This window comes from Astyanax mexicanus, chromosome 17 (genome assembly GCF_023375975.1).
Source record: "Astyanax mexicanus isolate ESR-SI-001 chromosome 17, AstMex3_surface, whole genome shotgun sequence".
In the NCBI taxonomy this organism is placed as follows: Eukaryota; Metazoa; Chordata; class Actinopteri; order Characiformes; family Acestrorhamphidae; genus Astyanax; species Astyanax mexicanus.
Window position 1 is genome coordinate 33,873,701 of NC_064424.1, and position 12,572 is coordinate 33,886,272.

Genomic DNA, 12,572 nt, shown 5'->3' on the forward strand with positions numbered 1-12,572 from the left:
TAATGTTACAGTGTAAAGCTTTTATTCTCATCAGTACAAAAGAACAGCTCAGAAACAGAACAAATTCAACCACACGTTATACAGGAACATTCACAACCCAGTTCTGGAATTCTGTTCTGGGTGATGTCCATCCAGCTGAACTCCAGAGGTGGCAAATCCAGATCCAAAAAGTTCAAATTCACATGCTGATTTTGTTGACTGCTGACTGGACAGCTTGGTAACATTCAGTGACTGTATATAAACATGGACACCACGGTTCTGTCCTCTTCTGTTCTATAGAAATGAAGCCAAATATTTGCAATATTGTTAAGTTTGTAACCAGGTAGAAAAGGCTACTACCGTCCAGTTTAACCCCCAAACTGCTGTGCAAGGATCAGCATGCACAATGGACAATTTGAAGAAGAAGAAATTATGTTTTAAACACTATTTGTACCCAGACAAGGACATTGACCAAGGCTAAGGACCAATAATAACACCATGTCTACTATACTAAAATAAGCTGGTATGCTAGCAACTAATTAGATCACATTTTGGTAATTTTATGTTAACATCAGACTGTAAAGAACTTCATACAGAGTGACGTAGACTTAATTTAACCAACATCCCAACTCCACATGATCAATAATAATGATTAAATAAATTGATTAAATAACTAGGTAGCTATCTGACAGCTCAACAACAATTCAGTAATTCATGTAATGCAGATAATCAGTCTGTTTCAGGCCAGACTGTCAATTGCTTCATTCCTAAGTATCACCCTGCTTTCTTAGGATAGAGCAGAATACGGTTTTAAAACTATTAACAAATGTTGTAATATTAGAAAACTAATGGAATTGGACATTTGGATGGTAAGACAGTTTAAATTTAAAAAATTGAAACTTATGGGGATGACTGGAGCTTCCCATTATACTGCAACCAGCCAGCAGAGGAGCTAGACCTGTGGTGGCTTCACGTTTGAGAGATGCTGGGCTGTCCATGCTTGTATACAGTCATAGGCTACATCAGAGCTGGCCAGGCACTGGAGTGTATTTTTACCTTCTAGACATGGATTAACCACCATTGCTAAACACCCAGTGCAACAAGTTTTCCCCATAGTTGACCATGACATACAGGTGGTACATGTGGAATAACATGGGTTTATAAGTGCATGTGCATTTATATCTGTAACAGCTCCCAGTAAAAACATCGTAAAAAAGAAGACACTAAAAAGGTGCAACAGCAATAACTTCACAATGTGTGAGTGCAAAATACAGCATTAGAACCTGCTGGTTCTCTGAAGAAGCTAAATGTGTGTTCACATTGCTGTCGTTGGCTCTAATAGTTAAGATCTTTGGTCACAGAGCTCCCGTTTGAGCTCTTTCTCCAGTTCTGTGTAAGACAGTAACACTGTGTCGTCCTGAACCCTGTCTAATTTCGCTACTCAGACTCCCTAAGGCAAATATTTACTCTAGCCGGGGCTTCAACAGCCCTGTGATTTATCTAGTGCAGGTACACAGACAGTTCCTGACAATCTGCAAGGTTAAGCAAAGACTCTAAAGGCTCAGATAAATAATGATGGCTCATGTACACTGCATCGCTTCCATTGCAGGGCCTAACACTCACCACGGCCCATATCACACCGTTCTGCTCCAGCTCAGACTCACTCAGGTCACAGTTTCTTTATCCAGTTGGTCTGCAGCTAAATCAGGCCTAGCAAGAACCTAAAAATAACTACAATGATGATAGGAAGTGATAAAGTGGTCAGTGGCAGTCTCCAGGTTGGGAAGGAGTCTTAGACCAAGCACAGAGCTAACTAGGATTAACTGAAGTCAGGAGGATTTCTCAGAACAAACATGGCAGTGACTAAGTCCGTTTATGGCTCAAGTCTTGAAGATCTGATAATGCAGTTATGTCAGTGCTTCATATTCTATTGGACATGATCCTCCAGTTTAACTTCTTGAAAAAGGATCGTATTTTACAGAACCTGCACTTTTTCCTCTTGCGGTTCCTTCCCCTCTTGTAATAGACACCACTCCACTTGCCTTCCTGCTCCTCCTCGTCCACCCAAGGTACCCAAGCTCCACCGTTCACATTGGGGTTGGCACGAGGATCGTCTGGTGGATAGCACACAGGAATGGCTGTGTGGTTATATGACACCAGACGTGCCAACAGTTTTCTGACCACGCCAGGCCTCTGGTCTGCCAAGTCATTCCTCTCACAAGGGTCAGCGGTGATGTTGAAGAGCCACACAGACTTCTTCACTTCTCCAGTCCCTCGCTCCAGATTCCACCAGCCACCAGGGAAGCTGGTCAAAACCTGAGGTGGAACCCAGTCCCCATGGCCCGGGTCCCCTGTCAGAAGCTTCCAATCTCCAACCCTGATTGCAGCCTGCACAGTCGTGTCCCAGAGACCTTGACCTGCTTGCCAGGACCCAAGTCCTTGCCGGTTAAGAGGGTCAATATTGTGTAAAATTTCTAACCGTGGAGATTCTTTATTTTCACTAAGTACAGGCCAAATATCATACCCATCAAGCCCTTGGTCCTGGGACACGTTGCCTCCAGCTAGTCGTACCAGGGTAGGGTACCAGTCAGTGATGTGGAGGAGAGCCTTGCTGACTCTTCGCTTGTGCCGTAACAAGGGGCTGTGGACGAATCCCACTGCACGAATTCCACCTTCCCAGTATGTACCCTTGCGCCCTCGCAAAGGCCAGTTGCTGCCCCCTGTAAAGGGCTGGGCTCCATTATCACTGGAGAAGATTATGACACTGTTCCGGTAGTAGCCGTACTTACGAAGAGCGTAGGTGATGTTATGCACAGCTTCATCCACGATGGAAACCATGGCAGCATATTTCCTGCGAGGAACATTGCCCATGGACCGGTAAGGGTAGATGTAGGACTTGGGTGGTTTCAAAGGCGTATGAACCGCCTGCAGAGAGACAAAGATGAAGAGCGGCTGCTGGTCCGGATGGTGCGAGGCCAGAATTTTGCGTACCCTTTGGGTGTAGAGGTGGGTGGAGTATTTTCCTGCTCTACCCCAAGCCACCGATTCCCCATCGTGGAGGTCAAAGCCGCAGAGGGACTTGCCATCGCAGGAGCCGTAGGTGTAGTAATCCACACTTCCAGTCAAAGAGCCGAAGTAGGAGTGGAAACCCCGGCGAGTGGGCAGGCAGTCTTTTCGGTAGAAGCCCAGATGCCATTTGCCCACCATGTGGGTGGAGTAACCTGCCTCCTGGAGCCGCTGGGGTAGAGTCACCAGGTTCCTGGGAAGGCAGCTGGGCTGGCGAGGCCTGATGATCGAGTGCTGAAGACCAGTATGGATCTGATACCTGCACACACAAACACATACATAAATATGGTAATAAGGCCATACATACAGTCTAATCAAAAATGATTCTTTCATAAAATAATTAGAATTATACAATTATATAAAACAATTATTTCATAATAATTTTGGGGTCCTTTTTAGTGTTAGACCATAGAACCTTTTTTACTATAGTGGAATCTTTTTAAAACTTCTATAAAAAATTAAGTTTCTTGTATGTGAAGAGTTTCATAATCAGGTACAAAAAAAACATGCAGATAGTGAACAGTAGAACTGTACAGTGGGAGTAGGGGCAGATAGCCAGTGTTAGATGAGGCATTCAATTTTTTTTAAGTTGGGCCGACATTTAAAATTTAATATAGACAATATTTAAAAATATTGTCTATATTAAAACTTATATATGAAGTAACTCTTATTACTTAACAATAAATAAAGTATTTTAACATTTTTTGTTTGGCTTGTTAACCTTATACACTGCATTATTAACTGATTAATAATGGTCTCGTTACTGTCAGGTTTACCTGGTGGAACAGCTTAGATCTTCTCGTGCTATGTTTTCATTTGAGTTTGATGGTTCAGCTGGTGCCAAAATTTAGTTAATAGTGATTCTACTGAAAATATGTTTCTTTTGTGAATCATAGTACAGTCATTTTAAAGAAGGTTTCATTTTCAGCAGTTAAAACTGTCTTTACTTAATGTCGATTTCCCAGTATTTCTAACTCAGATACTAGTTTTTATAATCATGCAGATTAATTTTTAATTAATGCTACCATCCAGTCTTTTTGCTCTTTTAGCAGACTTACGCTAGTATTTGGTTTCCTCAGCTTGTTTACGTTACGGGTTGGGTCCTTTTCATGTGTATCTTTCAAGAGGAAAACAGTCAGTCTGTGAATATATAGTAAATAATACCAAGCATATTAAATGCTTAATTTCCTGCAGTTTATGTAAGTAGATAATATTAATCAACTTTCGTGTTATATCAACACTATGTTAATATCTCTCCCTGCTGCTACATAGTTAATGCTAGCTACAACTTTTCAGCAGTTTTAGTTCATAAAGGCGGATGCGCCTCCACAGTGCCATCTACAGACTGTTACCCACATCACAGCAGAGTTTCGCCTCTTGGGCTTCTATTTTCTTTGACTGCACTGGGAAAGAAAACACTGGAGAGACACAGTTTTCTTATCTAGTAAATAACCAAAATAAAAAAATGTACATTAAATACTTAACAGATTTTGTTATCTGGTGACTCTTAGTTGATAACATTACTGGATAAATGTATTTGGCTTCACTAGCTTGAGTTGGTGCACTGGCTAGCTGACTCCATGTGGTAAAGCTGATCACTTGTGTTTCTCTTGCCAGCTTATATGATTCTGAGGGATAAACAACCGTTAAAAACAACCTTTATTTACATTGTCTAATAGGCATCAGTTAGTGTTGAAATCCTGACATTGAATCAACGTTTTTTTTAAGACTATGAATGATCTTCTAAACTCAAAATACTTTAATCCCCTAATTTAATCCCCTAATACTCCCTTTCTACACTCCAGAAACACAGTATATAAAAAATACATATTTAAATGCAAGTAAAGTTTAATACAGACAATACATATAAATCCACAAAGTTAAGACAGTGTTGAATCAAAGTAAAATCAGTGTACACAAATAAATCAGAGATTAAGATTCTATGTGGGATGTGCTTAACATATGTTTTAAAATATTGGTATAAAATTTCATTTTATTTTTCTGTTTGTAATTTGTGACAGGGAAATACAGCCACCTAATATAATAATGTGTGTGTGTATATATATATATATATATATATATATATATATATATATATATATATATATATATATAATAATAATGATTGTGATTATCACTGTAATAAATGATTCTGATAATTTTTATGTACTATAGTTAAATGTAGGCTACAGTATGAATACTTTTAAATTTACTAAATCAACTTATTTGATAATTGCTCCCAGCAAATTAAGGTACATTTACAATGTTCTTTTACAGTGTTGTTTATAAAATAGATAATTATTTTTTTTCTAATGAATGTTTAAAACTCTTATATTTCACCTAAATAAAACATGTATTTTGGTGCAGTAGCATATTCTTGAAATGAATAAAGTATTTATGTTTTGTCTTATTGGCAGGAATATTGTTTTTGCATAGATACCCTGTGATATTATTTTAAGGGCCACATCATCAACATAACCAGTATGGCCAGTTTCGCCATCATGACCAATTTTGTTGACCAGTGTGAGCAGTTTGAGAGAGTGGCTGGTCAAGGTGATGTGCTGGTTTTAATGTTATGGCTGATTGGTGAGCAGTTCTGAATGTTATGGACTCGAATGGGCATGGGATCAGTTGACCTTATTTAACCCCTCCAGAACATCTGCTGAACACCAGTGTGTGTGTATGTGTATGTATGTGTGAGAGTTTGTGTGTGTGTGTGTGTGCGTGTGTGTGTGTGTGTGTGTTACCTGCCGGTGATGAGCTGGCTCCGGGAGGGGGTACAGAGGGGCTGTACGTAGTAGTTCTCCAGCCGAACCCCGTCTGCGGAGAGGCGGTCCAGTGTGGGGGTTCTGATCTCGGCGCTGTGGTAGCCGATGTCACTGTAGCCCTGATCATCGGTCAGGATGAAGATGATGTGCGGGGGTCGCTGCGGCCGCTTCACCGGAACCTCATCCACCTGGTTCGGCTTCAGCCAGGCCCACGAACCCCCGCCCAGCCGGACCAGCCCGAACCAGCACACCGCGCGCACACACAGCCCCGCGAGCCCGGACATCCCGCTCAACACCACTTCCGGCAGAGATCCCGATCCAAACTCGAGGCAAACTTCCTAAACACTATCTAGAACCTTGTAAAACTCTTCACAACTATCTAGAACCCGCGCGCTGTAGAGTAAAGCCCTGCGCGCGGACACAGCTCTGACGCTCGCGCTCTGCCACAACACTGCCCAGATCTGACCAATCAGAGCCGAGCAGAACCGCCGCGCGCACTAACAGAACCCAGAGCTGAAGTTTAACCAGCGGCACCAGCTCTTACTACACTTCTCTATACCTCCCTCCCTCTCTCCTAATACTACTCTCTATCTATCTCTGCCACACACACTCTTTCTCTACCACTCTCTCTGTCTCTCGTTCTCTATCTACCTCTTTCTCTCTCCACCACTCTCTCGTTCTCCACCGATGGGTGTCCTTTCCTTCTTATTTTTTTTAAAACTCTAAATCTAATAACACATCTATTTAACATGTACTGGTCAATCTCAGGCAGCTTTACTCAGTTTTTATAAGGTGTCTAAGCCGAAGATGGTTACATTTTTCTCAGTCCTGTTTCCAAACCTCATGCGACATTTAAAAAGCATGTTGCAAGTCAACTTATTGATTTTCTCACAAGAAAGAGATTATTTTAAAGAAATTGTTTACTGCTGCCACGCCTTTGCCCTGTTTCCCATCTATGCTCATGTTTTTCTGTGTTCATTTACCTTCTCCATGCTTGTCTTTCTCCGGTTGGTGGCCTGTGAGTGTGTTCCCCACGTGACCCCAAAGTTCCTCATTGCTTGCATTTGCGTCCGCCTCCTCGTCCTTCCTGCATCCCACCTGACAGAAGGACCGACCGATATGGACGCAGCAAGGATATCTGTGTATCTTTCTCTAACTCATCTCTAAACAGAAATAACAAGATCTAAAAACAGGGCCAGCTCAAGCCTTTAGGGGTCCCTAAGTAGAATTTCTTTTTACCAGCACCTCAGCACTAGATGCTTAATTGTTCAATAGCCTACATTGTGTGTGTAACACACCCACTATCATTAGCAATATTTGTAACTAGCTTACATCATACTGGTGTCATTCTGGCTTTTGTTTTTAACATTACATGGGTTGCAAACTCACAAAATTATTTTTATAACATTTCACTTTCAGATATAGACGTGACATTAATTTAACTACTTAAAAGTAACATCAGCAGAAAAGACACAAGAAAGTTATTTTTCTTTTTTTGTGACTTTTCCTTTCCTTTCTTATCCTGTGAACCTGACTGCAAGACAAGTTTATCTTTGGCAAGATAAAGTGGAAAAAAAACTCATCATAGCCTAAATGAACACCCCATCCACTCTTATCCTGTAACAAACTAGTAAACTGGGGCATATTTTGAGTATACTGTATCAAAACAAGCACGCCATTCCATGGAGTGGACAAAAACTTGCCCAGCTTCGAAACAGCTATCTCTGACACATTAGCAATTCTACCTACCACAAAACAGCAGACTCTACCAATGAGCCACAAGAACCTACAATGTTTTGTGAGCAGCTTTGGATCATTTGTGTCTCGTTCAGTTTTGGGCCTCCCAGCCAATACTATAACAAAAACAAAAGAAAAAAACCTTAAGGTTCCTGAAAAACCATGAGTCCTGGTCTTAAACCGGCAACCTTGGAAAAAAGAGCGAATCCAACTAACACAGAGTGTAACAAATGAAATAGAACTCTGGTCAAGAAATAGACTTAAAACTAAAAGTGGGACAACTGTTAGAATCACAGTTAGAACTGAAATTTGGATTAGGGTTAGAATCAGAAGTGAATTTGAAATCAACAACGAGACTTAAAGACAGAATCAAAAAATTGCGAGGGACAGTTGTAATCATAATCAGAGAGATCAAACACACTGTCAGGAACACTCTGAAGTTCTGCGTAAAAGACGTCATCTCCCTCGCTCTTTCTCTGCAGTGTTTATAGCTCTCTTGGTCAGGAGAGGGTCAAGTTCCAGCTGTCTAACATCTGCAGAGCTTTCAGATAAACAGCTTTTACAGCCGTTTCTCTCTCTTTAAACTGAAGCGATTCTGCAGTAGCAGAGAGAAAATGCATATCTATCCGTGTAACTTTCTACCTATCTTGTCTGTATCGCTATCAGTCCTTACTGATAGTCACTGTTCTACACCTGCAATTTACAGCACAGCCAGCAGATGGAGAATTCCTGCAGTAATCAAACAGATTACACTTAAGATTCCTGAATCCACTTAAATGTCATGACGTAGTGCAGTCACTCACTAAACACACATACATATTTACATTTTAACAAACATTATCATAGGTCCAGACTTTAAGGTGTGAGAATGCCCTAGATTTTTTTTTTTTTTTTTTTACAAGACATGGGATAGCTGTACTTTGTGCAACAATCCTTACTTTGTTTATAACAGTAGAGCATACCTTGTGAGACAAAAAAACACAGACTGAGCTTATGGAATTAAACACTATAATTTATTCTGGCAAAAAATTACATTTTTACACACAATACAAACAAATATGCAGAGTAAGATCATGGCTTTAAGTTGACTGCTTTCTCAAGCTCCTTGGCCACCTGTTCTGCGTTCATATTATCCAGAGCAAAGCTGCGTTCTTTCCCCAAACCTGGAACAGAAAAACAGAAAACCATGGTCAGAGCTTCAGTTCTACACTGTATACTAACACCACTTTTAACACAGCCCACAGGAACAGCATACAATACAGGGCGATTTGTTGTACCTTGGGCTAATACTAATTCCTTTCAATGTACATTTATACCTAGAGCAATTACTGCATGGAACAAGGTGCAACAACTCTCATGACTAAATCTAAGATCATCTTTAAAACACAGGTCAAAATATTAGAGAATTAAGTTATATTTAGTTGGGTATTCATTTATTATTGCAAACTGTGTGTGACAATGTCAATATTTATATATTGTGTGTTCTATTGGTGTTTTCCTTATTTAAGCTCTGTAGTAGTACTTTAATGATGAAACTTTGCAACATTGATGGAATTAATATTATTTTAAATAAATACGATAATAGTGACTAACCTGACATTTTGTACCAATCTGTGGATTTTATTGTTTATAGACTACAGTGTTATTTAATATAGCTATCAAACCATAAAAAGTGCATAGCAATTAAGTAGTTAATGTATTTATGAGCACGTTTTTTCCACATAAGCTCATTCTTTGCATTCTTGGTACAAAGAAACACACAATTTGTCCATAGGATGAGCATCAGTATCACTGGAGAGCAGCTCATCACCTCCAGACTCTGCTAGCTACTGGTCAGGGAATGCTGCACAGACCAGGTCATGAGATCAAACTTTCAAAACATAGGGCAGTATAGAGATGTATGACTAAATATATTCATTAAAAAATTAAAATCTATACATTCATTATGGATTCAAATTAATTCCTGTCAGACTATATTACAACACACAACATATTCATACTGCATTAGACTGTAGGACTGTGAATTGATACTGTATTAGACTGTTAAAAATAATGTTATAAAAATTCACAGTCAGAAGCATGATGAAAAAAAAAACACTTGTTTCCTGACTAAAAACTACACACAATAAAGATTCATAGTGCATTTAGACTGTATGACTACAGATTCACACTGCATTAAAATCACTTACTTAAACTGAAAAATGACACACACATGTTCCAAATTCATACTGGATTAGACAATAGGACTACAGATTCTTAGTGGATAACACACAAGTAACAAATGCCTATTTCACATTCATACCGGATTAGACTACTGGTCAGACTATAAAAAACTAGGGGTAATCTCGATTCAGATGTGGACAATCCTGAATTGATTCACAAACAATAAGAATCAATTTTCTAGACATAAGATATGATTGAAAACAAAATGACAGGACTCAAAAGGCAGAACTCAGAAGTGTAGCACATCAAACACATAACACAAGATACAGTCACGCAAGAAACCCCACAGGCACAAACTAAGCACTGCCTGGTTTGGGACTATTAGTGTGTACCGGTCAGATACGCTCTTATATCCTCCCAAGTGCAATGCCAAGGGTTGGACAATGAAACTGAAACACCTGGTTTTAGATCACAATAATTTATTGTGGCGACGGACAGTTCTGATGGAAACAGGAGAGTTGAGGTGCCGTGATTTGGGCAGCCGTGGTTTTAGGTTTTTTGGATACAATCCAGGTTAGCACCCAAACATCCCTTTCAGACAGCTTCCTCTTGCATCCACAGTTAATCCTGTTGGATGTGGTTGGTCCTTCTTGGTGGTATGCTGACAATACCCTGGATACTGTGGCTCTTGATACATCACAAAGACTTGCTGTCTTGGTCACAGATGCGCCAGCAAGACGTGCACCAACAATTTGTCCTCTTTTGAACTCTGGTATGTCACTCATAATGTTGTGTGCATTGCAATATTTTGAGCAAAACTGTGCTCTTACCCTGCTAACTGAACCTTCACACTCTGCTCTTACTGGTGCAATGTGCAATTAATGAAGATTGGCCACCAGGCTGCTCCAATTTAGCCATGAACCCTCCCACACTAAAATGACAGATGTTTCAGTTTTATTGTCCAACCCCTGTAGATCTCTTTAGATCTCTCTTCTCTCTGTCTTATTTCTAATTTTATTTTTATAGCTAACAAAAGCACTATATTTTATATCTTAAATGCTTTTAATATCACTAATTTAGCTTCTATTGCACTTTTCTTCATTGTAAATTTTCTATACTCTGTTTTAATCAACATCAAACTAATAATAATAATAATAATAATAATAATAATTATATATATATATATATATATATATATATATATATATATATTTTTTTTTTTTTTTTTTTTTTTTTTTTCCTTTTTAGGGGAAATAATTTAAATTTACTTGCACTTAAATATCAGGTAAGCCACTCCTGGGAATCTATTGTGTGTACATAAGTCACTATGAAGCTTTTTAGAATGTGTAACTTTCTATTTTATATTTAATACTTTTTTATGATTATACTATAATACTTTACTTATATGCAGATCAAACAAAGATCAGCCACAACACATCATCCATCCAAGTACTAATGCAATTAGGAAAAAGAAATCCTGTATAGAACAAAAAGATGCATCAATAATCATTTAATAATCTCATTACAGATCTCTGAATCGTAATCGAATCCAATTGTGTGGTGCCTCGGGATTCCCACCCCTAATAAAAACTATACACACAATTCATACTGGACTAGACTGCAGAACCATCTGCAGAATCAAACTAGAAAAAACATACTGTCAGACTGTAAAACTACACACACTGCAGATTCACATTGGATTAAACTCACTACACATAAATATATAGTGTTTTTTAAGGTCTTACCATATCGGGCCCAAAGCTTGGGCTGAACTCCAGAGCACTCTCTGATGAGAATGGGGAATTCTGGGTTGGCTTTCTTCAGTGGGACGTAGAACTGCTCTACAAACTCCCTGTTCAAAACACATTAAAACAACATAAATAAACAACTAGAAAAGAAAAAGCCGTGAACAAACTTTACATTCACTTCACAAAATTCACTAACAACGCTGAAAATGAGTTTTATTAAATGGTTACATTTTAGTATATTGTATTGATACCTTACCAATGATACCTTACTTTAACTAAATGCTGAAGTTGGGGTTTAAATCTAGAGTCCAAAACCTGGAATTGGATCAATGGTGGAAAGTAAACTTGTTTGGCTAAATGATCTGGGCATAAATACATTTAGCGTTAAACTGTATGGTGAAACACACATAAGTTCCTTTGCGTGTGTTTGGCTATTAGAGCTGTGGAGTCCAACTGGGACTACTGCACCATTCGTTCTATTAATTCCAAAATGTATATAAAATATATAAATACATCTACTAATAATACTTTTAAGATGTAAAATAATAAATGAGTGACCCAACAGCTGTACAGTCCTATAAACCTCATCCTAATACCTTAAATATTGTTATTATTTCGGCCTGATCAATTTCGGGGTTATAAACACCGCCATGCAGACTGCAGTAAACCCGTCTCTCCGAGCGGTGGTAAACCCCCGTAAACCCCTGAAAGCCCCCGTTAGCCCTGCTCGGGTAGTTTACCTGGCCCCCTGGCTCGCAGGTGAGCTCTGGCAGAAGTGCAGGCGGATTTCCCGCAGGTTCCTCGCCAGGTTAGACCCGATCGCCCTCACCGCCGCCATCGCTCTCACCTTCAGCTCCGCTGCTTCTGCTGCTGCAGGAGAAACACAGCGCGCCCGCAGCCGCTACAGCGACACCCAGCGGTCAGAGAGTGAACCGCACCTCGCTCAGGACTTTTAGTTTGAAATTGCCAACGAAACTTACATAATAATAATAATAATAATAATAATAATAATAATAATAATAATAATAATAATAATAATAATAATAATAGGTAACTCAAACATTCGAAGACACAAATAATAGAAACAACACTGACAAAATTATATCTAAAA

At 39.3% G+C, this 12,572-nt stretch overlaps 2 protein-coding genes across 2 annotated transcripts; both read right to left on the reverse strand.

Annotated features, from left to right (window-relative positions):
- Positions 1-6,783, reverse strand: arsib (arylsulfatase family, member Ib). The gene is made up of 2 exons (XM_007236263.4): positions 5,793-6,783; positions 1-3,304 (listed from the first exon to the last, which is right to left on the reverse strand). Exons 1-2 carry the CDS (start codon positions 6,095-6,097, stop codon positions 1,900-1,902), a joined length of 1,710 nt encoding a protein of 569 aa, XP_007236325.2. The 5' UTR covers positions 6,098-6,783; the 3' UTR covers positions 1-1,899.
- A 1,758-nt stretch (positions 6,784-8,541) lies between these two features.
- On the reverse strand, positions 8,542-12,378 carry ndufa2 (NADH:ubiquinone oxidoreductase subunit A2). Its single transcript, XM_007236264.4, has 3 exons — positions 12,202-12,378; positions 11,459-11,565; positions 8,542-8,713 (listed from the first exon to the last, which is right to left on the reverse strand). The coding sequence occupies exons 1-3, from the start codon at positions 12,297-12,299 to the stop codon at positions 8,622-8,624; spliced, it is 297 nt and encodes a 98-aa protein (XP_007236326.1). The 5' UTR covers positions 12,300-12,378; the 3' UTR covers positions 8,542-8,621.
- Positions 12,379-12,572: the final 194 nt, after the last annotated feature.

Coding starts and splice junctions, on each gene's coding strand:
- arsib (XM_007236263.4), bottom strand. CDS start 6,097: ATGTCCGGGCTCGCGGGGCTGTGTGTGCGCGCGGTGTGCTGGTTCGGG. Junction 3,305..5,792: donor AGCCAGCTCATCACCGGCAG/GTAACACACACA, acceptor TTGTGTGTGCAG/GTATCAGATCCATACTGGTC.
- ndufa2 (XM_007236264.4), bottom strand. CDS start 12,299: ATGGCGGCGGTGAGGGCGATCGGGTCTAACCTGGCGAGGAACCTGCGG. Junction 11,566..12,201: donor CCTGCGAGCCAGGGGGCCAG/GTAAACTACCCG, acceptor TGTTTTGAACAG/GGAGTTTGTAGAGCAGTTCT. Junction 8,714..11,458: donor CAAGCTTTGGGCCCGATATG/GTAAGACCTTAA, acceptor TTTCTGTTCCAG/GTTTGGGGAAAGAACGCAGC.